We start from the raw sequence: 25,520 nt of genomic DNA, 5'->3' as shown, positions 1-25,520 counted from the left end.
GCAGTCAGGGGGCTGTGGCTGGTTGCTGAAACCTTCCTTGCTTCCAGGTCTGAAGGATAGCTAGACCCTGTGGTGTTTCACTCTGCTTCTCACAGGCCCAGGTGTTTCCTTAGGCTCCTGTGCTCTACAGTCTCGTGGTTTATGTGCACCCTTTTCTAGAAGCCCTGAGAAATGAGAGCACAGTCACACCTTTTCCTAACCACAGCCTGAATTTCTGAAAGGAAACTCAATCACTCCATTAAATTGTTTTTAATAAGAAAATAGAAAAGTCCCAGATCAGAAGTTATAAACAATATGAAAGACAAGGAAACCAAAGCATGTGCTGTATTTGATTAATTAGGAAAAAATAGAATTCACATTTAAATGACATATAATTCAATTACATAATAAACATGTAAGCATTTAATATAAAACTAAATAATTCAAATTCCCTCATCCCCTACTCCTTTCTCAACCCAAAGCCAGTCCCACCTGGGACAAAGGGAGAGTAACCAACCTGCCTGTGGGAAGCCGTTCCTTCTAAGAAAGACTAAGCGGTGGCTTCTCACTCTCCTATCAGGCTCTTTGCAAAAATAAAATTTGTATCACGAACGCAAGCAGTAGACTGTGGCGTTGCATCACTGTCTGTTTGAGACAGGCTGGATGGGACACTTTCCGAGGACCCTGAGTTCCCATCACCACTGCGGCTGGTCAGAGCTGTATCCCTTTGTCAGATTCAACAGTCTGACCCATCTGTGAAACTAGTGATGTCTTTATTGGTATCACAACTATAGGCTCATTATAAAACCACACAAAGTTGCAACATTGTGCAGGAAAAATTGGTTCCTTAAGAAAATAATTTAATTGCTTGTAGCACTCTCCGGACTCATTTTAGCTGTTGCACAGGTATCTCCTTGCCATACTCTGGCTGTCCACGAACCCAGGGTCCAAAGAGGCCACCTTGGCAGCAATGAAGGAGTGGATACAGTGGAGGACGGCCGTCAAGTCCTGGAACTCCAGCTCCTGAGGGGAAATGAAATGGGACTGTGGTCACTGGGAAGATGCCCTATGGCAACATTTTAGCAAACTCAGCTCTTTGCGCATTCCAAGGCTCTTTCTCCAAATAAGCACAAATACACATTGAAACAGGTAATGTTAAAATTAAGGCAGCATAGCAGGATCCACACTGATTTAAAAAGATTAAAAACTGTCATTTGTATTGATACTCTGATGATGCAGGATGTGTTTCCTTGATCTCCATACAGGGTGACATGCAATCCCTCTATTTGAATTCTTCCTTAGTTGTGCTATGGCTTAGGCAGACCTGAAGATCAGAGTTATGATTTCTGTCTTCATCACAAGCTGGAAATGCCAGGGCTAACAGTGACATCTGGATGAGGGTTTCATGGCAGCGGAACTGGCTGTTTGCTTACCGTGGTTGCATGTGTTCACGCTCCCATGTGTGATTTGTAATGGGTATTTTTGGAAGGACAACTAGAGCCCTGCTGTGTAAGTAGCACACATAGGGAGAGACCTTGGTTCCTCTTCACCCAATTGTCATGCCAATGAAAGGAAGAAATGATACTCAAGACCGGGGTTCTTTAGGAGATTGTGGACATTACCACCACCATAGAGCATATGAAAAATAACTTAAACTCCTAGGTCTTACTTCTACACCTTAAAGCTTTCAAATACCAATGGAGATCAGAGGACAAGTTTATGGAGCCAACTCCCTCTCTCTAGCATGGTTTCTGGGATCAAATGCAAGTCTCCAGCCTTGGAGCCTTCCACTAACTAGTCTCTGGGATTTCCTTTCCTTACATACCTCCCCAAATGAAGTTTCCAGCCCAAACCAGCAAAGTTGGCAATGAGTTTTCAAGGCTCAATGTAAGTTGAATAGTCTTCAAATTTCATGATGTTATTGGGAAAATTAATCTTAGTATCTTGGAATACAATAAATCCCAACCTGCTATCCATCCAACAGGCAAAGGAGACGTTTTGAACGCATCATTGATGCTTTTTTATCTCTTCTGTATTGGTCCAATATGGTGAAGAACAGCACAAGGCCCTTAAGGTGACTTCATCTACTGATACCCTATTTATTCAGTTTCAGCAAAATTCTATCATAGTCTAATCTGCTGAGACAACACCACAGATTAAGCTTCTTCATTTTCAGGTGGACAGCCCACTGGGGCTTGTCAGCCCCCCAGTTGTGCTCCTTGAAGCCTGACCAGGCAGGACCTCTGGGATGGGAAGTCAGTCCCCTTCCCTACAGGAAGGATGGACGCTCTCCACAGGTGCTGAAGACCTTCCGCTGCCACTGAACCTCTGTGGGTTTTACTCAGGTACTTCTCTCCCTAAGGAAAATGGGGGGGCGCATCCTCTACCTTCCTTTACAGAAGACTCCACCCAAAGGCCGCTCTTGTTATCTTTTCCATTCCTTTTAGAAACTGCTCCTATACTGGGGCTCCGGACCCTGAAGCAACCAGAGAAAAACGGGAGGGTGTTGCGAGAAAGAGGTAAGGAGATTTCCCTTGGAAATAACCAAGAAGTTGGGCTGCTGGCCCGTGGAGAGAGTGAACCAGCTGGAAAATGAATCCCATGGTGTCATCCCTGGCCAGAGACAGAAAGGACATGGGGATGGGGTCCCTTATACTTGAAAGCTGTCCTCCATTCATTTATACCTGTGACCAAAAGGTTCTCTTTTCTGTCTGCCAATGTAAGAGCCTCCTTTGCATGGAGGTGAAGCTTAACTTTGATTTTACCTGCACGAAAGAATATGTTACTTTGATATCTTTTTTTTTGTCTGAGTAATTAACAAGATGCTTAGAGTTCCCTTTATATTGCTAAAGTTGTTTCACTGTGAAGCCCTGTACTTGCTGCACGGTGCCGCCTTTCTGTGTGTTGCAGGATCCATGAGTTACCAAGTTCCTTTGCCCGACGCCAACCATGCAGGATCCACTTGTTCTCCACACACCATGAGATGGTGGTCAGGATTTTTTATTTGTTATGATTTTTCGCCAGAAGAAAGACCAAGCAATAGCCTAGAGCATACACAAGATTCTTGCAAGCTTAGCAAAACTTGGCTTCAGTCTATGCCTGCCTCCTGGTAGTTATCACCTTCTCAAGGGGACAAGGAGAAGGACAGAGCCACAAAGCCCACAGCATGTGCGCACTAGCAGCTGGGCTTTATGTATGGGAGCTGAAAATTGCTTTACAAATTCCTACAATTTACTCAATAACAGCATAGTGCACTGGAAGCAGCAGCCAGATGGCCACTGGCATTGAGACACAGATCCCAAAGCAGACTTGGTATTTTTCTGGCATAGTAAATTGAAGCCACATCAAAAGATTTTGAGAAGGCTATCACAAGAGAGTGGCTCCATGCGAAATCTCAGTCAAGAGCGTTCCTATCCAGGAATCAAGAGTAAGATTCTGGAAAGGGAGTCAGTGTTGATCCAAATACAGAATCTGAACATTTCACAGAACACCCTTGGTTCAGCCAAGGGCCAATCATGATACCCGCTGCTCTGCTTAGATCCTAAACAGATGCTGCCAGCAGGGCCATCCCGAATTGCACCTTTGTAGTGTTGTTATCCAAAGCCGTGTTTGGCTTCTGTTGAATACGACATCAGGGTGATCCCTGTGCTATCTCTGTGACTGCCTCTCCCTGCTGGCCCTCAAACTGTGTCACAGGTGGTGGCGGGCTGCCACCTTCTACCTGTGGAGAAAGAGAATCTGTACATTTGAATGGGAAGTCGGACAGCAGGGATATAGCAACCTCCTCCAAATTTGTCTGACAAGCCTAAGGTATATATGATAAAGATTTTTTCTTTTAAATCTGAGTTAATGGCTATTGTCTCTGACACAGAGATGTCACCTTGGAATTCAGACTCTGGTTCTTCCATTCACTGGCTGTGCAGGCACGCAGTGGGACACTGTCAGTTGCTCCCAACGTTTCTGACTTTGGTTTCTTGCTCTGGTGTCAAGAATCTTACCATGATTGTCTTTAAAATATAAATGACTTACCACATTGTCTGAAAATTTGCTCAATGACTCTTGTGTGGTTCTAACTAAATATAGTGCACGGCTGAGCTGGGCAGCCAGGAGACTGTTATCCCTGCCAGTGAAACCGTGACCCCACACCATCCTCAGCATCCCTGTGTGATTAACTAAGATGGCAGAGAACAGAGGACCGTCACTAGAGCAACATCAGTGTGGCATGGATATTATTTCCTTATCAGCATAATAAAATAATCAGCCTCAAAGCCACAATGTAAAATGAGATAAAAGTCGGAGCCTACCATTTCCAGTTTTCAAATGAGGAAATGGAGTTTTAAAGCAATCTTCCAAAGTGACAGGGGCAATTAGTTGCAGAAATGTCACTTGTGTCAGGGATCTAAGAAGCCACATGGGCTTCTGTGCTGTCCCTGATAGAGTTTTAAGAATTTGGTACTGTAATGTCAACATTACAAGCTGTCTGAAAATGGGAGATACCACAAGCGACCCTGCATCGCCAGGACTCCTGCGAGTCTCTCAAGGGCAGAGTGTCAGCTTTACTCAACCTCCTCACTCTCTGGCTGTCTCTGTCCTGGGAATACCCCGAGGACTGGGTGTGCTGTTGAAGGGACACTCAGATGCCATCAAATGGGAGGAATAGGGAACAGGGCCAGTAACCCCACAGTGAAGGTGTCGAAGAATGGAGGAGGTGATTTTGATGGTACGTTCCCATGCGTATCAATCCTTGAACAAACATCTCTGCATTTGGGCAGGGGTATGGATGGAGGCATTCCAGAGAAAGACAGGAACCAAGGACCAAAAGCAGGTAGTAACTGTGGGTCTGTGTATGGGTAGCATCAGGTAGAAAACGTGCTGAGTAGGTACTGGATGCCCCTAAGCTCATAGCACAGAACCACAAACACCACTCTAAGGACAATCCTCCAGGAAGCACAGGAAGCTGTGGATGGAGGGTGTCTAGGAGAGAGACAGAACCATGTCTGTAGGGCAAGGACACATGAGACAGAAGGGAAGGCTTAGGGATAGGCATTCCCTTCAGGAAAGGACAAGTTCCACGAGAAACGATGAGGCATGAGCTAGACCTAGAAAGGAAGGAAGTCAACTTGGAGAGAGCAGATATGCACAGGGATGGGGTTGGTGTTGTTGTCACAACCCAGCTGAGAGACCCTCAAAGGCACCAGGACTGCACTGAAAGGAGTGTGTTCCAGAAATGATGACGTAACCAGTGGAAGGTAGATAGATAGATAGATAGATAGATAGATAGATAGATGGATGATAGAGACAGACAGACACAGAGATAGGGACAAAGAGACAGAGATGCACAGAGAGATAGAGAGATACATACAGAGACAGAGAAACAGAGACACAGAGTCAGAGACAGAGAGACAGAGATACACAGAGAGAGACAGAGAGATACACACAGAGACAAAGAAACAGACAGAGACACAGAGAGACGGAGACAGAGAGACAGAGATACACAGAGAGAGACAGAGAGATACACACAGAGACAGAGAAACAGACAGAGACACAGAGAAACAGAGAGACACACAGAGGGGGAGGAAAGAGCAGGAAAAGAAGGGAAGATCAGCTCAAGGCACAGACTGGAGCTGGAGGGACTAATGGAGAGTGTAAGAACAAACCACTCTCCTCGAATGAGTCTCCTCTTCTCACTGCGTTTGGAATTTACTTGCCTCAGCTTGGGTAGACTGTCTTTGGTTTTACTTTCTGAGTCTTAGCTGCATATGGTTCACTGCAATATAAAAATACTGGAGATTTCCAGAAGTCAGCAATTGGTAAATTTTAAGTTGCCTACTGATCTGTGTAGCTGGATGGAGCCATACACTGTTTCCTCTGTCCTACCTGGGATGTGAGACATCCCTCTCTCCAGTGTCTACACATTGGCTACACTGCCTGTTGCTAGTCATTTAGGAACCATGTGTTATCAGATAAACTATCTTGGTACCACAGTGACCCTTAGCATTACGTAATGGTGACCAGAAAGTAGAAGAATGATGATATTGGCAATTCAGATAACAATACAAAGTCATAAAGTGCTTCCCTTAATCAAAACAAATTTAAGCTTATCATAAAGTTGAGTAGGAATACTTGTATGCATACACAGGAGGAAACACAGATACAAAGATTTCAGTTTTAAATTAGTTACTTCTCATCACTGTCACAGGGTATCTTCCAGAAGGAACTTAAGGGAGGGGATTTTACTTTGGTTCTAGATTTCAGGAGGTTGCAGTCCATTGTGTTAGGCCCCAGGAGGAAGCAGTTCATAGTGGCAGGAGTGTGTGGAGCTGTGGTGGCTCCTCAGATCTTGAAAGATCAGAAAACAGAGATCCCAGCCAGAACCAGAAGCAGATATATAACCTTCAAGTCCTACTCCAAGCAGCTCAGGTCTGCTAACTAGACTCTGTACTGAAGTCTATACAACCTCTAAAATCAGCACCACCAGTTGGGGCCCAAGAGATCCAACACATGTGGGGGACATTTCAGACTCAACTCAAACCTATTTGTGGCTTCTGGGAGCCACTAAGTAGGGGATATTTTAAAACATGACTCCTGGAAATAGCCTGTCATCTCTTCTCCCAAGTTCATATTTGTCCTCATTGGTGTTCTGTTGCTTGAGATGACATTATGGCCATGGGAAATCTTATAAAAGCAGACATTTAATTAGAGGCTTTCTTACTGTTTCAAGGGCTTAGTCCATTATCATCATGGCAGGGAACATAGGAGCATGCATGCATGGTGCTGGAGAAGTAGTTGAGAGTTTTACATCCTGATCCACAGGTAGAAAGAGACTGGGCCTGGCATGGGTTTTTGAAACCTCAAAACTCAATGCTTCCTTCAACAAGGCCATATTTACTCCAACAAGGTCACACTGCTTAATCCTTCTAATCCTTTCAAATAGTTCAATCCTTGGTGACTAAGCATATATGGGCATAGATTCAAACGATCACAAATATTTTAAAACCAAGTGTTCGTTTGTCAGGAATCCTAACACCTGGGTTTAAAATATTTGCTGTCACCTTCAATGTTGGCTCTGTAATCTATCTCTTCTAGACTTTCCCTGGTCACATCCTTTTCTAAAAGGATGTTTATTTTCAATTATGTGTGTGGTTGTATGTTTATGCTGGGGTATGTACATGTGGCTACAGATACCTTTGGTGGCCCAAACAGGGAAACAGTTTCCCTAGAGTTGAGTTATAGGCATTGCAAGCTACAGGGCATGGGTTCTGTAAATTGAACTTGGGTCCTCTACAAGAGCAGTATGTGTTTTTAACCACCAAGCCATCTCTCCAGCCCCTCTGGCTCACATTCTTAATTTTTCTCCGTTAGCTAATAACAGAATTACAAATTAATGCATTTTTGTGACCATGGCAGGATGTTAAACAGTCAAACAAACTGACTTCTACCAATGACCCTGGCTCCATCACTTTTGCTGTTTCCACACATTTTAAGATGAACGACAACCGTTGGCAGGGCTGTTTTTAACTAATTCAGTTTTTGCAGTTCGCAGGGGATCTAGAATAACTCGGACACATACTGAGAGCGCGAAAGCCGGGGAGGAAGAGTATCCGCGGTTTCACAATTTTTTTTTTCTGTGCTGGTAAATATTTTATTTGGATATTTCCAAGTTCTGACAAAGATAAATAACTCTTGCCCATTTTATTCGACCAAGGTCAATATCTTGAAGGACAGTATAGAACTTCTCTCATTTTTAATTTAATGTTGAAGGGTAAAATATTGATAAAGATGCGCTGGAAAGATACCTTCGGGTTATTGGGAAGTTCAAATAGTTTACAAATGCAAGAAATCGGCACTTGCTCACGCCCCAGTATGTCCTTTGCCCCGGGTACATCATTAACCTCTGTAAGGCTGCCCGGTACAGCCCCTGTCTTTCTTTCCTCTTCTAGTGAGGGCAGCAGGGTGATAACCTCCACCCCGCCCCCTTTTTGGGAGGAAGGCATACCAGCACACATGCGTCTGCTTCTCCTTTAAAAACATAGTGCTCAGACTGACTTTTTTGTTCCACCACTAACATGGACGAGGCTTCTCTGAACCCAAATCTTCAGCCCTCACTCATCTCTAGGGCCAGCGATCAATGTGAGCACACTGGCATTCCAACACAGAGATGGAAATTGGGTCCAGCTGTCTCTGCTTGTACAATCTGTTATTTAATAAACTATAATTAGAAGAAAAACGGTTAATAAAGTGGACGTGGAGCAGATGGTATAATCTAGGCGGTTTCCTTGGATACAGATAAAGTGAGTCTACAGCACATGCCCGCAGGTGCAGCGAGGCCAGCCACGCTTCTTGGTGTCCAACACACGCATGTGTTGTTTGTCCATGGGGACAGGGTGGTCTTTGTATGTGGAGATCAATCCTTTGATAAAGTTCCCAGGAACTCAATTAGCTTTCTAGATAGTGCCTATTTCCAGGTAGAGCCTCATCTTTGTGATGTTTCAGCTTACACTCACTTCCAGTGATGGGGGTTCTCTGCCTCTCCCCAAACCGGACTGGTACCCAGAGAGTGGTACCTGTCCTATAGAAGGGACCCTGGACACAAGAACATGACTAAGGGAACTCTCAGAGATTTCTGATAATCTAGCTGGGTAGCTTTTCCTTGTCACTAGTAAAATCTTTAAATTTTAATTAAAAATTAAATTTTAAACAGACAGCATGATTTATCATTACCTCCAAAAAGCTCATAGCTCATTTTTGATTTTTAAAAAAGAATCATTTTCAAAGGATGGGGTGTGCTGGCCCTGACGCACACTGTATATGTGTCCTACTGAGTTTAACTGAAGGTGATGGTTACGAGCGCACCCTATGCTTGCCCACAGCATAGGCTTCTGCCTTGGAAAACAATGTCCATGTCAAGAACCGGGCGTGTGTGTGTGTGTGTGTGTGTGTGTGTGTGTGTGTGTGTGTGTTCAAGGCCTCTGGACCTTGGCTGCAGGCCTGATTTTCAGCAGGATGTCAACTAGCTCTGACATGACCAAAAAAGAAGCCTTGTAGTCTCTAGTGAGCCATCAGTCAGCTTGTTTCTCCATCTTCCTTATCCATCAGGCACGGTGATGAGAATCCCACTTGGCCATGCCTTGCTGAGTAGGGAAGACAGGCAGAAGAAAACAGCGCTCATCTGAGATTCTGTGCTCACCTCCAGTTCATGTCAGAACCTATTCCCCTTTGATCGAAGAACATGTTGGAGATGGTGGGGGGTCACATGGATGGGGCCCACATGATGGGATTTTGTTCTTGTTTAAAAAACCTTCGACTAAATAAGGGCACAGAGAAGGTGATATTTGTGAACCAGGAAGCCTCAGATACCAGAGGCCAGATCTGACTGGACCTAGGACTGGACCAAGCAGTGCTCAAATCCAGTTCCATGCTGGCACATACCTGGTGTCCTCTGGTGCCTCACTTTAGAAAAGCATCTCAAACCTCTTCCTAGTGTCTAATTATGCTGGGCTTTCCTGCTTTGGCCTTTTTCCTTCCTCCTTATAGCTCATGGGCAAAAGACTCATGGATTGTTTTGGGAACAGGCTCTGCAGCTGCTTGCTACCTTGCTGCAGGGGCTGCATGTTCAGTTAGCTTGGGATAGGTACATCCATAGTGTTCCCCTGAAACCCCCATCTGGTGACGTCTTTGATGGGGCAAACGTATCCCGTCACCTCTTCCAGTGTCTTCCTAGTGGAAGAAGACTTGCACACTGGCTTAGAGATCACATTTAGCTACGTGTTTCTGTTAATATGATAATTCTAATTCCATGGACAGACAGGACGCAGTGATTCTAATTCCACAACAGACAGGGTGTACTCAAAACAAAACAGAGCTATAGGAATCCACGTGATATTGTGTGGCGGACGGCTAAGCTGTGTGAGCAAGCCAGAGTGGGACCACATGATCAAAGGACTCCGAGGAACACTGGGGACTGGGCGCTGTACCTGAGGGGTACTGGATCTCAGAGTCTCTACTCTAAGACCGTAGACGTCTCAACTCATCCTGCTGCAGACGGAACATTCAGCTCTTCCTGATTCCAGCTCATGGACCATGTTCCAACCTGTCTATGGTTTGGTTGGGTCGTCCGCCCCTCTTTGCTCCTTCTGGCTTCCCAGAAGGGTTTTTCAGTGTGACTAACTCAGCAACAGCATCAGTGCATGCCTGGAATTGGGATCTGTTGGAAGGCAGAACAGCAGTTCTGCCTGCTGCCTGCCGCTCTCAGCTCAGAGTTGCCTATGCCTGGTCCTCTTCACTGCATCTGATAGGCTTCACTGACTTCCTGATGATACAGGAATCGCTCTTAGAGGGTGAAAATTAAGCGCGATTGTTTCTCCCAAAGACAAAATTATTCTTCATTAAACTGTGCTTTGTTGCAGGGATACAGATGGGGATATTAAGAGTAAGATGAGCTCACTGGCTGCAGCGGTGAAAGGCTTTCATTTGCATCATGGGGAAGTGTTTTCTCCTGAGAAACCTGTAAAACTCTGAGTCTATTTGGCAACCCTCCCTTTCATTTCCCCTCCTTCTCCCCTCTTCCCCCCCCCATCTCTTTTCCTTGAGCCAGGGTCTTGTGTATTCCAGAATGGCCTTGAATTTGTACATAGCCAGGGATGACTTCCAACCCATGATCATCCTATCTCTACCTCCCAACCTCTGGGATCACAGGCATGTGCCACCCCACTCAACAACCGACAGTACTTTGTGTACTAAGTTTCTCTTTCTTTCAGTGTTAATATATTAATTTTAAACACACTTATTAAACCCACGTGCAGGGGACCTCATGCTGTCATGCTGCAGAATAACCCATCTAATCTACTCTGAGAAGCTCAGCCTCAGATGCAGAGGAAAGCATAAGAAATTTAAATATAGCCAATGTTCCCCCAAACAAAGCTAGGATGGGGGGTCACATCACAGCAGTAGCTAGCTGTGGGGTGGGGCTTTTCTTCCACCACTATCCTGTGCTGTTTCCTCATAATCTCACTGTAAGTCACATAACTAGTCAGTTGAACAGACCTCCGGGAAAGTAAATACTTCACTTACTAAGGCTTTAGAAGTGGGAGAGGCGCCTCAGTTGGCAAAGTGCTAAGCAAGCAAGAAGACCTGAATGGAGACACTCAGCAACTGTGCAGAGCCAGCATGAGCCACCTAGCACTGGACCACTGGATGGGGGAGACAGGTAGATTCTCAGAGCCCACTGCCTGCCAGCCTAGCCGGATTAGTGAGCTCCAGTCCAGAGAGTCCTCGTCTCAAAAAATAAAGCGGAGACAAACTGAGAAAGATATCAAGCATTGACCTCTGGCCTTTACACCCAGAACATACACATGTATGTACACCCACATGCACATGTACACACACCTATGTAAACACACATACATGAACTGCACGAGAGAGAGAATGAATGTGGCTGTGTGCTAATTCCAAGAATACCTAGGGGTCTAACTTGTTTTGCTGTTTCATAAGCTCTAACAGATGCAGCTATGGAAATTATTTCTGAGCTGAGCAGGGCTATGTCAGCATCATCCCCGTGAGCTCTGGTCTGTACCTGCAGAAGCCTCCAAAGCCCAGGAGGTGCCCCTGGCTCTTGCTTCACTTCAGTTAAAGCCTCAGCCTTTTTCTGCCTATTCCCTGCTTGGGTCCCAAGAGAAGCCCTGGTAGTCTGAGATCTGTGAAACACCAGGGTTGGGCTGGAAGTCTGTGCACTTGAGTTTGTTGAGATGTATCCACACACCTCCCAAACATTTCTATGCATATATATTTCTCATTTTTTTTCTTAAAAAGAGCCTCACAGAATGTTTAAAATTTTAGCATTATTGATCCAGTATTCATTTTTATAACCTCTATAAACCTTAGATCTTTCTCCTTTATACCCGCTAGGATGGAAACCCACATAATCTAAAGGCCATAGGGAAGTTAGCATTCATTTCAAATCGCTACACACCAATTCAAATTCGTCTCACACTGATACACCCACCTCTCTCTCAACAAGCCAACCTACAGTTGACTGACTGACGGTAAAAGACAGGAAATTACACCTTTAACTCACGCTGTACCCGCTGCTAAGGGGCATCTCAGATACCAGGCAAGCACATGATGTTCCTTCAGCTTGTGCTCCAGGGAACAACAGTGCCTTAAGCACATTTTGAGCCCAAATCCTCAGGGCTCTGTGACTCCCAGACTGGAGAAGTGAGAGTGACAGGACCCATGCGGGGAAGGGTGGCAGGGCCCTCCCAGCCGTGAGTGCCCCATCAATGCACAGGCCCGGGGGAAGCAGAAATCCTGACTTGACTGCCCTGACTCAGTCATTCCCGCTCGGACCACAGAACTTAGCTCATCGTGGAGCGGCAGGATGCAATCTCTCCAGATAGCGCAGTGTGCGGACAGTCTCATCTCCCCAACTTCTAACTTCACAAGAGCCTGCAGCTTATCCCGACCCAGAGCTTCACAGGTTGCCCCACCCCCCACAGTTTCACACCCTTCTGCTGGCTCAAGGCTCCACAGCTTTCCTCCCAAACTCAAGGCTCCACAATCTGTCTCCCTCAGCTTCTCACCTCAAACCTCCATAGTCCGCCATCACCTCAGGGCTCCATAGCCCATCTGCCTACACTCAGAACCTAGAGCCTACATGTCCCATCTCAGGAGCCCACAGCTTCCTACTTCCCTTCAGGGCTGTATATCCTGAAGAGTCCACAGACTACCCAGTAAGTACATATCCCACCGGCCTTGGCCAATTTTACCCATAAAAGCGTCAAGCAATTCTGCATAATTTCTCTTCTACTTAGGAAGCAATCCTGGGTTTCCCCATTATGGTCTTGACCCTTTTGCTCATAATACTGCTCCTTCCTCTCTGTGATGGACTCCAGGAGTTTGGCCCAGTGCTCCTCTGTAGATCTCTGCATCTGCTTCCACCAGTTACTGGATGAAGGTTCTATGATGACAATTAAGGCAGTGATCAATCTGATTACAGGGGAAGGGCAGACCATAATGAGGAGATCCACAGAAATAGTTGACCCGAGCAAGTGGGAGCTCACTGACTCCAGACTAACAGATGGGGAACCTGCATGAGACCCATGTAGGCCCTCTGAATGTGGGAGACAGTTGGGAGGCTTGGGCACTCTGTGTGGCCACTGGCAGTGGGACCAGGATTACCCCTAGTGCTTGAACTGGCATTTTGGAGAACATTCTCTTTGAAGGGATACCTTGCTCAGCATAGATATAGGGAAGGAAGGCCTTGGTCAGACTATGTTAACTTCCCATGGGAAGCCTTACCCTTTCTGAGGAGTGGATGAGGGTGGGGTAGTGTGAAGGGCAGGGCAGGTGGAGGGGAGGAAGTCGGAACAGGGGTTACTATATAAAATGAGAAAAGATTGTATTTAAAAATTCTTAATAAAGAGAGCGAGAGAAAAGAAAGAAAGGGATAGGGGACTTTTTCTTATATTTGTTTCTATAGGCATTCCATCAGACCATGCAGTTCGCAAAACTCTATTAGATTTTGGCTTCTAGAACATTTTAAAGTAAGGAATCCTTGCTACTATTTACTAAGCAATGTGTGGGTTTTGATAGAATTAAATACTTTGTGTCATCTGTCACCATTTCAGGACACAAACTCTTAGTGGAAAAATATTAGTTCTAGGTTTGCTGAGTTGACTTCCAGGTTTAGGATGAGTTTGTTTCCTTCTCATGCCTCTTTACCAGCTGACCCCTCTCTCTACTTGTCTCTGGGTACAAAATGTACATGTTTTACCTTCGTCTCTATCTGTTTGGTGTCTGGATTCTGAAACAGCAGCTTTACTCGAGTTTTCCCATCGTCTGAAGATCCTTTAAGCTGAGAGAACTTGAATCTCCAGAGGACGTTCTGCAGAGAAATGAAATGAATGAGTGATATATAAGCAATATTATATTCACTGAATGTCTCATAACGTACAGCACATATCTGGGTAAATGCCATTTTTTATGACATGTCTGCCTTCTGTGCATAGAGGCTGACCCCCACGCCCAGCCAGCTCAGTATCACCGTTGTGACGGAGGAGCATCCACGAGGCGAGGAAAGCAGAACTCCATCACTCTGGAATTCTCCAGTTAGTAGTACCAGAAATATTTGCCTCCTTTAATCTTGAGTGGCAGAAAATTCCACAGTGTGGCTTCTTTCAGAGAGGGATGAGAGCCCCGGTGTTGCTGGAAATCGGAGTGACCCAAACCCCAGATTCCTAGGCCCTGTACTGCTGCTATAATTTTACTAGAGACAAGGCTGGGTGTTCAAACTGTTCACAATAGCTGGTAAAGGCAGAAGATCTCCTTGTGGGTTTGGGTCTCAGGTTGCTCATTTTTCCACACATCCTGTATCAGGAACTTGGAGTAAAAAGCAACAGTCTCTGCTTCACCTCTTCACTTCCAGCTCCTCTCCTACTTCAGCGTACCATGACAGGACCAGAAAATCAGCTAGCATCAAGTCACAAAGCAGAAGAGAGCTGTAGTGGCTGCTCTAATGCCAGCTAGCCCAGAGACATGTCATGTGACCAGTGTTCTAACTTCAGGTTTAGGACAAAGGCCATATATCTAGAATAGTGTTCTAGTTTATTCTCACTTTGATGATTTTGAAATGTCCTAGACTGTGGTCTTCTCATTTAGTGTCAGGGCAGGAAATATGCTTGGACATGTTGGTGAAGTGGAGACGACACAGTTGGGCCATAGTGTATGAAGGGTGACTATGTGACTGTCCCCTGAAACAATAGCAGTTATCAGGCTCCTGGCACAGTGTGTGTGTGTGTGTGTGTGTGTGTGTGTGTGTGTGTGTGTGCATGTGTGTGTGTGCATGAGCACACACACGTGCTGCTGGGGAAGAACCCAAGGCCTTGAGCCTGCTCCCACTGAGTCACACTCTGCCCTCAAACTCTCTGGTTTCTCAGGTTTGTGATAAGGAGGGTACTGTCAAGTCATGGATACTTCTATGGCTTAAAAATGATCCAGGAAAGGACTGGTTCAGCAGTGTGAGGGCTTGAAGATTCTCTCTCTCTCTCTCTCTCTCTCTCTCTCTCTCTCTCTCTCTCTCTCTCTCTGTCTGTCTCTCTGTGTGTGGAGGTACATGTGTATATGCATGTGTGTACTTGCGCATGTGTACTTGCATATGTGGATATGCATGTGTGTACTTGTTCATGTGTACATGCATGTGTGTACTTGTGCATGTGTATATGCATGTGTGTACTTGTGCATGTGGAGGCTAGATGGTTAACCTCAGTTGCTTCTTAGGTGAAGTCCATTTTATTTTTAGAGACAGGCCTGTCATTGGCCTGGAACTCACCAAATAAGTAAGGCTGGTTGGACAAGAAGCCCCTGAGACTGACCTGTCTTTGCTTCCTCTGGCTTCCTTATGCTGTTCTGGGACTGGATCTCATGCTTGCACTATATTGACTGAGCCATCTCCTAAGCTCCAGTGAGTCTAAGCCTTACACACCCAAATCTCAACATGTCCAGTCCATGAGTCTATTTGGTTTTCTCCAGTGACTTGGACAACTGTTCGTTAATATTTCACACTTGGTCCTTATTTAGATTTATAACCATTCACTTTGCAGTAATAATTTAAAGCTCCTTACATGGAGCTTACATTGCTGCAGTTCTTTAGGGAATGAAGAATTGTAATTATAGCCAAGAGGGGTGTGCTCTGTGGACTCAGGACCTGGTCTACCTATCACAGCTGTATTGGGGAAATTTTCTTGTATAGAATTTATTGAAGAGGTGTCCATGAAAATGATGCGAAGAGAGGAAGGGAGTTCACCTTTAAAGAAGGCACAGTCAGGAGGTTGTGGCCCAAGCTCAGGTTTAGACAAGCAAAAAGAATCTTAGCTGGATCTTCAGGAAAACTTGTCAGCTATTGGATGAGTCAGTGACCAGGTGTGAGGCTCACAGGAGAAGCTGGACGAGGCAGTGACCAGGTGTGAGGCTCAGTAGTGGTGGGAGTTGTCTCCCAGAAGCAGAGAGCCTCTGAGAACTGAGTTTAGAGAAGAACCTTTTGGGTCTCCATGGAAAACCACAGGCCAACCCTATCATCACCCAGAACATTCTGGGTAAGGGGTAGCCCCTTTTGTCCAGCCCAAGTTGTCAATAAATGACTACATAGATTCTAATGTTTAACGGCCAAAGTTCAATCTAATCTAATCAAAGGTCAATGTCAAGAAAACCTGAGATTAACCTTCATGCCTCCACATGCAAAAGTACACACAGTCACCAGGAGTCCAGGTCCCAAGGGCTCATAGCAGTCATGTACAAAGTTAAGAAACAAATGATAGCATTAAAAAATTGTTTTTTAAAAGATTTATTTATTTATTATGTATACAACATTCTGCCTTGATATATGCCCGCACACCAGAGGAGGGCGCCAGATCTCATTACTGATGGTTGTGAGCCACCATGTGGTGGCTGGGAATTGAACTCAGAACCTCTGGAAGAACAGTCAGTGCTCTTAACCTCTGAGCCACCTCTCCAGCCCCCAACATTTAAAAAAATTTTAAGGGTAAATTTAAGGAAAAGATGATAGATTCAATGGCAAGAAATATCCTCAGAGCCACACTTGAAACCTGCGTTGGAAATCAGGGACATTTCCTAGGGAAAAGGAGAGAAGGATGCAGGCCAGGACTCAAATGTGTAGGAAGATAACTGATGTATGACTTAGTTGATAACGTAACATCACCAATTATAGCTGTCCACAAGTTCTCAACATCCAAGAGATCCCAGCACCCACACTAGAGGGAAAGTTTGTCCATTGTGGGTTCAGCCCCCTCACAGGAACAGAGGGTCATGTAACCACAAGGCTAAACACACTGATGGCAGCCAGTGCAGAGCAGCTGAGAACATTCCACAGACTCTTACAGAAACAGGAAGGATGCAGCAAGAGTACTAGCCCCCTCCTTCCAGGTCTCCAGGAACCAGAGTTAACATCCAAGACCTTCCCTGGCAGTGTTGCCAAGTCCTGGCTTCACATTGGACAGGGGGTTAACATGGTACTAGCCTCTTGCAGTCACAAAGAGCCTCCTGCAGAATCTCGTGTGGACTGTGCTGACCCTTGGATTGACAGGAAGACTGGGTGAGTGGGAATAAATCAGAGACAGAAGCACAAGTGAACCTCACTGGGATCTCTGGCAGGCAGCAGGACTGTGCCCTGCTTTGCTCTTCTTTGGTAAGGGTTTTGGCTATGATCTATTTCAGGATGTTGCCAAGTGCAGCAGAGAAGACACACGGAGACCCCTACAGACTCTGTGGAGGTAGAGCATGAACACCTGCCCTGAAGGCAGGACCAGATTCATCATCCTGAAGCCCCAGAATGTGTACATCAGAGAGGAAGCAGCAGAAACGACATGGAGTGTTCCCCTTCCTCCAGGATAGATGCTATAACACCCCACTCATCCCAGAAGGACACATGGAGCAAGAGTACTCAGGTCTGGTTCTTGTTATTAGTAGCAAGTACAGGTCATGTGACTGTGTAGGTCCCATGGTCAACAGAATGATACAATGACGAGAACCTTGCCAAGGATCGGGAAGTCATTTGCTCACTGACTCTGGGCTAGAAACATAGTTGACCTTTGATGTTGGATGTAGACTTAAAATCCATTCTTGATATTCAATTTTTATGCAACTGCATTTTGTTACTACTGCTATTGCTGTGTGAGTCCGTACTGGGAAACATCATGATCATTTCCCTGCGGGGAAGAGAAGTGATAATGTTTGTATAAGGTTTTCAGGAGCCAGAATTGTGTAACAGAAGCAGCTTCCATCTCTGTCTCAGGATTTCTCCTCCTCTGCAGACAGAGAGCGTGGATATGATAATTCTATATGGTTTTCTCTCTTGTTCAGGGCAGGGGCTGAGCAGCACTGCGGGCCTCCATCATGGACATTCCAGATGTGGCAGAAGGGCCCTTCCAGGTACTGGAAGTAAGAAAACATCTTCAGACATCTCCGTGTGTCCCCTAGAGGGCAGACTTGTCCTGGCTGAAATCTTTGTTCTGGCAGAAGGACAGCAAGGAGAAGACGTCTAGACAAAGTCACCGTCTCTAAGTACTTATTTGGGTCACAGTAGAAAGTGGCCCAAGAGGCTTAGATATGGTAGTTGGGAAATAACTATGAGAAAGTGATTGTTGATTCTTGGGAGCCGTCCATGAGACTTCACATCGTCACGGTGGATCTGGAACAGGGACTGGCTGAAGCTGAGCCTGCATCATGTATGTGGAAAGCAGGTTTCGGGAACTCTGGTTACGGTTAGTGACAGCACAGCAGACATTATCACGTGTGGGGATGAGCCCAAGCATGACGACCCTAAGACCAGAGCGGCATCCCTCAAGTCAGCTGGCCCATCACCAAACGAAGCTTTGCACAGCAGGAAACTCCCCAGCAGCCTAATTTTCTTAAGTATGGCTCGGCAGCCAACAATCTGAAGGGACTCAGCTAGCCTGAATGGACAATAAAGACTTCTCTTCTGCAAAATAAGCCACAGGAAGCTGCTCTGGAGGAGCCCCGGGGTCCCATTGCTTGAGGCCCCTTGTTCCTGCTCAATCTTCTCACAGACATCACTCTTGTGCCAAGCTTTGTTCTTGCTGAGGAAAGCCAGGGAAATCTCTAAACCAAATCTACGGGCATCCCCTGTTCACGGGGACATTCATCTAGGCGTGCTTTCTTAGGCGTCACTCATTCTTAATTAGTGAAGCAAATTTTTATAAATATCACCCGATGAAACATTGGCTCTTCACTCCGGCAAACATTTTCTTTTTAATAACCCAGTGAGTTCCACTGCTCACACAGGTGGCTTTAATCAATAAGACTGGACTTGAGCGCAGCTTCCGCGTTTGGGAATATATTCTACCAACGTGTGGAGCTTACTCTCAGCAAAGTACTCAGGGTCTAAGGAATGGTTGGGATTCTTTTTACTGTGTTTTAGTGTTGCTTTTTCCTTCAGAGGGACCAAGAAAACCCATCCTGTGTTTTCCTTTCTCTCTTTCACCTCACGTGTGTGTGTGTGTGTGTGTGTGTGTGTGTGAGAGAGAGAGAGAGAGAGAGAGAGAGAGAGAGAGAGAGAGAGAGAGAGAGAATCCTATATCATATTTGTCAAATACTATTTTGTTGGAGTTTTCTACCTGGGCTCTAGGGATTGTGAACACCCAGGGCCCCCAAACTAGCCAGAAGGAAGGCAGGTTATATAGGCAGACCTCTGACTTTGTGCACAGCTGGTGGGAGCCGTCTGCTCTCAGATTTCTCTGAGCAAGTATAACGTGACATGTATAGTACCTGTAGGGGTTCTCCGCATCTTACCTTTGTTTTGCTGTCAAAGCAGGTGAATCCCAGGGCAAAATCCACCGTGAAGCACAAAGTCTCCCCTTGCCAGCTGCACAGATACGTTTTAGACTGGAAAAGAGCATTTATTTTGAGTAAGTGCTCTACAATAGTTCTGTTTAACTACAGGAAGGTAGTTGGCAGATTAGTTACTTTAGCCAAAGTACACTGTTTTAAGTCTGAACACACGCATTATGTAGGATAAATGAGAAGGTTTGGGAGTTGCAGGGAACAGCAGAGGCACCTGCAGCAGGGAGCACTTTCTCGCTTTTCTGTTTTCAGACAGACAAAGATGTCTTTGAAGGCATCAGTTAAACAAAATCGAATCATTAAAACATTTCAACAGACATCTGTTCTCCAAAGACTTGGTTTTCTGGCTCTCTGACATGTGTGCATGCATCTGTGTGTGTCTGTGCACACACACTCACATGTCCAACACAGGAAGTCAGGAGGAGCTTATCACTCTACACAGGGTGCCCTGGACATCCTCTGCACTGATACTGGTTCTGCCATTTATCTCTTGTTATCTTAGATTCTTTTCTTAGAACTAGACAAATGCCTTGAACATCACTGAAGTGTGTCGAAGATCCCTGAGGAGACTGTCACCACGTCTTGGTTCTATTTTCTCCTTTACTTTTCCTAGGAAAACAGAGAGCAGGCCCAGGAAGTGAGGACCCTGTCCAACACGACTTGACAACTCTTCCTTTTGCTCAGCCCTCAGGTCAGCTTCCTAACATTGTCAGGAGTCCAGAACTGTTCACCAAAACCATGCACGAAGCCGGTGCCCCCTGCATGCTATACAGACTGCTTTGATGCTGGTGGGAATTGTTAGTTCCATCCCTGCCCCTAGGAGCTGTTCCCCTCGCTTGCTTTTTCTAACTTGACCCAGACCATAAGACGTGCTCACATTCCTTTTACAAGTCCATGATAATGGGTGCTCTCATAGTGTAGGAATCACTAATTTTTGGAATTTAAATGTAGTGATGATAAACTATGAGCAACAATTTCTAGGAGATTATTGTCTTCTTGGAGCCTCGGTCTCTGACATCATGAAAGCGGCAGAACTGTGAGCCCCAGTGGGGAGTGTCTTGTCTTTGGCACGCAGAAGAGCACTGCTACAGTGTGTAAGACACTCATGTGTTCAGCCAGCTCCTCAGAGCCTCAGCTCGGACAGGAGATAGGAGTAGAAAGTTTGGGCGGAGGCTGAGCCCTGCAGAATTTCACAGCAGAGTCTTCCCATTCAAATTTTTAGACTCTGGCATGCGGGGTGTGTGTGTGTGTATGTGTGTGTGTGTGTGAATGTTTATGCATGTGTGCATGTGTGTATGTACATGTGTGTGCGTGTATGTGTGTATGTGTGTGTATGTGTGTGTGTATGTGTGTGTGTATGTGTGTGTGTATGTGTGTGTGTATGTGTGTGTTTGTGTGTGAACTATCAGTATCCCCATTGCACTGGATGTTTGCTCCTTATTTTCCTTAATATGTTGTGGAAAAAAAAAAACCTCAAGTTGATGCCTGTTTCCAATTCTCTGAGAAGAGACTGCCTCATGGTCCATTCAGTGAGACAATGGTATCAGAGGACTTGTCACAAATATGACCACGTTAGAAGCACCCACCCTCATGGACTGCTTACATTCCAAAACAAAATCAACCATTTAAACATTTCAATGCAAATGACAGGGGAACTTATTATGACACATTCTTGAAATTGCTGAAGATATGGAGGCTATAAGAATGACTTTCTTAATCATTTCTAGATCTACTGGTGAAAGCATGGATAAAAGTTACACACAAAACACCAGCTGCTTGGCGGAGGAGTAAGATATGTCTTTTCTTGAGAGACTCTATCTGAAGTGTGTCATACAATGACCCACAAAACAATGCTTAGTGGTTGACCGTGGCATTAGACACCTAACAACGCTCTGTGAATAAATCGCTGTGCTCAGGAAAGAAGTACTAAACGCCTCCTACAACAACTGCCCAGCGTTTAGAACAAATTTCCAGAGCGTTTTAGAAAATATTATATGGAAATGTCAGAGAGGGCTTAATAATAGCTCAGAATACATGGCTGTGAAGGTCAGCTTCAGAACAAAAGCAAAGGTGGTCAAAAAAAAAAGAGCAACCAATATTTAAGAAAAATATCAAAAACCTCAAGCACAGAATCACCTGGAGAGTTGAAAAAAAAAAAAACCCAACAACCTAAGACAAAACCAAACGAGAACACTAGTGATCCTAAAACGTCTTCTCAACTTTGCTCTGGATAAAGAGCCTTGTTGCCTAGAGATGTTGCAGAGTTAACCCCAGAGCAGTTGCTCCAGTCCATGGAGGAAATTATTTTAAAACAATGAACAGTCAGTTGGGTTTAGTGCTGCAATTCCAGATTTCAGGAGGCTGAGGCAGAAAGGTTAACCTGGCCTATACAGCCAGACCCTGTGATAACAAAAATGATGATGGTGGTGGTGATGATGATGGTGATGAAGACATCAATACAAGCAAGTTGAAAAGGTCCTGGACTCCAATAATGAAAAGCGAGGAACAGTTCTGATCACATCCACCTTGGGGAGTTTGTGTTCATAAGGAATGTGACATACAGTGTCTTTGTGCCTTCTACTCCCTCATGTGTGTGTGTGCATGCACGCGCACATGTCTATCTGTCTCCCTATCCCTCTTTCTTTCCTTCTCTCCTTGATTATGGGAAAGCGTTTTCATTTTTTTTTTCTAAATATTTGGTAGAAATCTCAGGTGGAAGCCTCTGCACCAAATATCCCTTTCTTGCGGGAGACGATCTGCCTCACCTTGATGGAGTTCCCATTGATTTCTGCCATCTACTCAATGAATGCAGAGTCTCCATCCTTCCTCATGCTGGCTATTTACGTCCTTTCCTCTCTCTCTCTTGCGAGTCTTTTTGCAGGCTTGTCAAAGCTAGCGATATTTACAGAGAGTCAGCTTTGTGATTTGCCTTAATGCTTCTTTGACACATGGATGGCTTAGAAATTGCCGCCTTCAAGTATTTAAGTATGTTCCCGTTATCTTTCAGTTGTTGATAACTGTTTCCAGTTTGGCTGGAGAACATCTTTGGAATGGCTTTAGTTCTTATCAGTGTGTGGTGGTTGTTTCATAGTCTTGGTATGGTTTACTTTGGCATATGCCCCACAGGCTTTGAAGATAATCTCCAGGAAGCTACTGTTCAGTGGAGCGCTCCATAAACGCTTCTCGCGCATTGCTGTTGGTTCGTTTCCCTTGGCTCCATCAGCTTTTCCCATGCATATCTTGCAGTTCTATGTCTGGTGAACACATGCATTTGGCCAAGTCTCCTTGGCCAGGGAGTTGGCTGCTCATTCTCCCACAATCCCTCCTGTTGTAGCTTTCTCTTCTTTGAAGTCTACTAGATTTGACAACTACCCTCGCTTTTCTTTGACCTGAGCCATATGGTGCAGCCTCTTCTGTCTTTTCTCTTCAGACTCTGTGGTGATATTTGAGGTAGCCTTTCAGTAGACACTGTAGGGTACTTGCTCTCTGTGTAACTCATTTATCACTGGTATATTCACACAGCTTCCAATGGGTGGGATTTGTGATGTCATTACCTTCTATTTTCTTTTTGTCTGCTTAATGTCATATTACTTGGGGGAAATGTTAGCATTTTGTATTTGTCTGAAGGATTTTATGTTTTGTTGTGGCTGTGCTCACCCTAGAGAAGAACAGAAGCCTCACCTGTTTCCCCACGGCTTTTCCTCCTCATTATTGCTCCCTTGGTTTAAGCATTTTCTCTATGTACATTTGGATTCATATTGGACAATGGTATAGTTTTTGCTTCAACCATGAAATGTGACAATCTCCTATCCCCTCTCTTCCCCTTTTCCAGAAACTTCTGGGTTCCTGCTTCTGTCATTTACTTTTTGTTTAGATAAAAGTCTCCATCTATTCCTTCTAGGTATGTCTGCCAAAGACAATTTATCTTAATCCCTCTTAATTAGGAAACGGTTTGAAAGACGTTTTTTATTCCTGAAAGGTATGTTCAATGGCCATGGGATTCCGTAGGCTAATGCCTTCCTTCTGGTACTTAAATACTTCCTTCTGCCATCACTGTTCATGAGAGATCTCATCTAATCTGAATTATTTTGCTCTGTAATCTTCTATTCTTCCTCTCTGACTGATTTCAAGATTTTTTTTTAATAGACTTTCTGAGCCGTGAGAACCATTACAAGTCTCGGGATGGCTTCCTGGGACATTTGTTTGTGGTTTATTCATTTCTCAGATGCACATGCTTTGAGCTTTGAAAGTTTAAGCCATAATTTCTTTGTGTAGATTTGTCTTCCCTTGGGACCCCAGTTCTGGACACTACACTTCAATCTGTGGCTTGAGTCTGCTGTCCCTCCAATCTGTGTTCTCTCCATTACTCACAGAGACAATTTTTGTTGTCACGGATTTGGCCACAGCTCATTCCTCTGCCCTTATTTTACCTCCATGGCTGAGCTTTTAATTTGGTCACAATAGTTTTCCCATCTATTTTTTCATTTTCTTTTATCCTGTTATGTTAGATCTCTTTGTCTGTACTTACGATATTTCCATTTGTTAGAATATATTCATACTTGCCTTTTGAATCATGTATTTTAAAACTGCAGCTGTCCTTAAATCATTCCCAAATAAGTTTAACATTTCCGAATTTCAATGTTGGCACCTGAGGACTGTCTGGCAGTCTCCAAGATTTTCCTGGTTTTTTGGCATGGCAGGTGGTTTTCTTTCGTAATCTGGGGAGTTTTTGTATTATGAGACTTCTGATCTTAGGCAAACATTCCATTTTGAATACTTTTCTTGACATTGTTTCAGTAGGGGAGGGTATGTCAAGTATGCTAGATACCCAGTTTCCCCTCTTGGCTTGCCTTGTTTCCCCTGGATGAAGGAAGATATCCTGGCCATGTACTTGGCTGCCGTGAACTCACTGCGGAGGGATGTTTGGACTTGGCTGACAAAGGTAGAAATCCTGACTCAAAATAGGGAAAGACAAAGTCAGTGTCTCACTCAGCCGTAATCAGAGAAGCTTCCTCCTTTAGTAGATGTGATCTGCCAATACAGAGGGCCCACAGCTGGACGATATGCAGAAAGCAGGAGACCTTGGAACGCTCAGCCCTAAGTGGGGTGTCTCCATCAATTCCCTCCCTTCAAGGCTCAAAGAATCCTAGGGCAGAGGAAGTGAAAAGTTTTTAAGACCCAAAAGGGATGAGGTACACCAAAGAAACAAGGCCTTGTAAACACAGCAGGATGGATGCAGAAACAAACTCACAGGGACTGCGGCAGCATGCATAGGGCCTTCACAGGTCTAAGCCAGAGGGAGCCAGTGCTGAGAGGGGATGTGGGCATAAGCACCCATTCCTAACTCAGAAGCCATTTCCAATTGACAACTGTTCACAAATGAATAATTAGTTTTCCCCAGTGTAGTCTTACAGGGTATACAAACCAATCTTAAGGCCAGGTCCCATGCCCAGCAGTAAACAGCCAACAGAAAATGAATTCAATGGCATTTTTGAACATTATTTGTCTCACAATGCTTTATCAAGTTTCTTATAACCCCTTAGAAGTATTTTGCCTGTATATTATGGTTTCTGGTCTTGTGTGTTTATGGTATTTGTGTGTGTGTGTGTGTACAATTGTATGTGTCTTTCTGTATCTATGTGTGTTTTATAGCTTTGTCTTTGTCTCTTTTTCTTGTTTGCTTGCTTGTTTTGTCCTCTTTTGGCGTCTTTGTATTTTATCTAGTTTTTTAGGTACCTGTTTGTACCCTAATGAGAGAAAGGAAGAATATGGACTTGATTGAGTGAAGAAGTGGAGGGGATCTGGGAGTTCAGGCAAGGGAAAGTCATAATAAAATACTTTGTGTTAGAAAACAAAAGAAATCCTGGCTCAAGAAATTTCCCCATATTGAATCCAGAATCATAAAACAGGTGCAAGGCTTCAATAAACCTGTGGCTCAAGGAATTCTGGTAAGCAGGCAATACCCATAATATGCCCTGGAGCCAGGGGTTCCAAAACAGCCTGAATTGTCTCTCACCTTGCAGCTCATAAAATAATAATAATAATAATAATAATAATAATAATAATAATAGCAGCCGTCATTTTGGGTCTGGCAAAGCCATTCCCTCTTCTGTACTACTCTCTGCACAAAGACTGATTCTCAGATCCCGCATGGCACATTCCCTATACCT

General features: G+C 44.8%; 1 protein-coding gene across 4 annotated transcripts in view; it reads right to left on the bottom strand.

The window, feature by feature from the left end:
• Positions 1-318: 318 nt before the first annotated feature.
• Positions 319-25,520, bottom strand: part of Sntg2 (syntrophin gamma 2) — a 203,156-nt gene continuing 177,954 nt past the window's right edge. For 3 of the 4 annotated variants that reach the window (XM_050126548.1, XM_050126551.1, XM_050126552.1), the window contains exons 15-17: positions 19,300-19,392; positions 13,751-13,861; positions 12,295-12,934 (exon numbers count right to left, since the gene is read on the bottom strand). In XM_050126548.1, coding sequence (XP_049982505.1) covers positions 12,785-12,934; positions 13,751-13,861; positions 19,300-19,392 — 354 coding nt within the window. In that variant the 3' untranslated portion in view covers positions 12,295-12,784. Of the gene's footprint in view, positions 1,003-12,294; positions 12,935-13,750; positions 13,862-19,299; positions 19,393-25,520 lie in introns of those variants that run through there. The other variant, XM_050126549.1, reaches the window with a different exon arrangement.

The sequence above is a fragment of the Alexandromys fortis genome, unplaced genomic scaffold, assembly GCF_014885135.2.
Source record: "Alexandromys fortis isolate MF-2015 unplaced genomic scaffold, M_Fortis_MF-2015_v1.1 scaffold_237, whole genome shotgun sequence".
Classification (NCBI taxonomy): domain Eukaryota; kingdom Metazoa; phylum Chordata; class Mammalia; order Rodentia; family Cricetidae; genus Alexandromys; species Alexandromys fortis.
The sequence above is the reverse complement of the archived record's forward strand: the minus strand, read 5'-3'. Positions and strand labels throughout refer to the sequence as shown.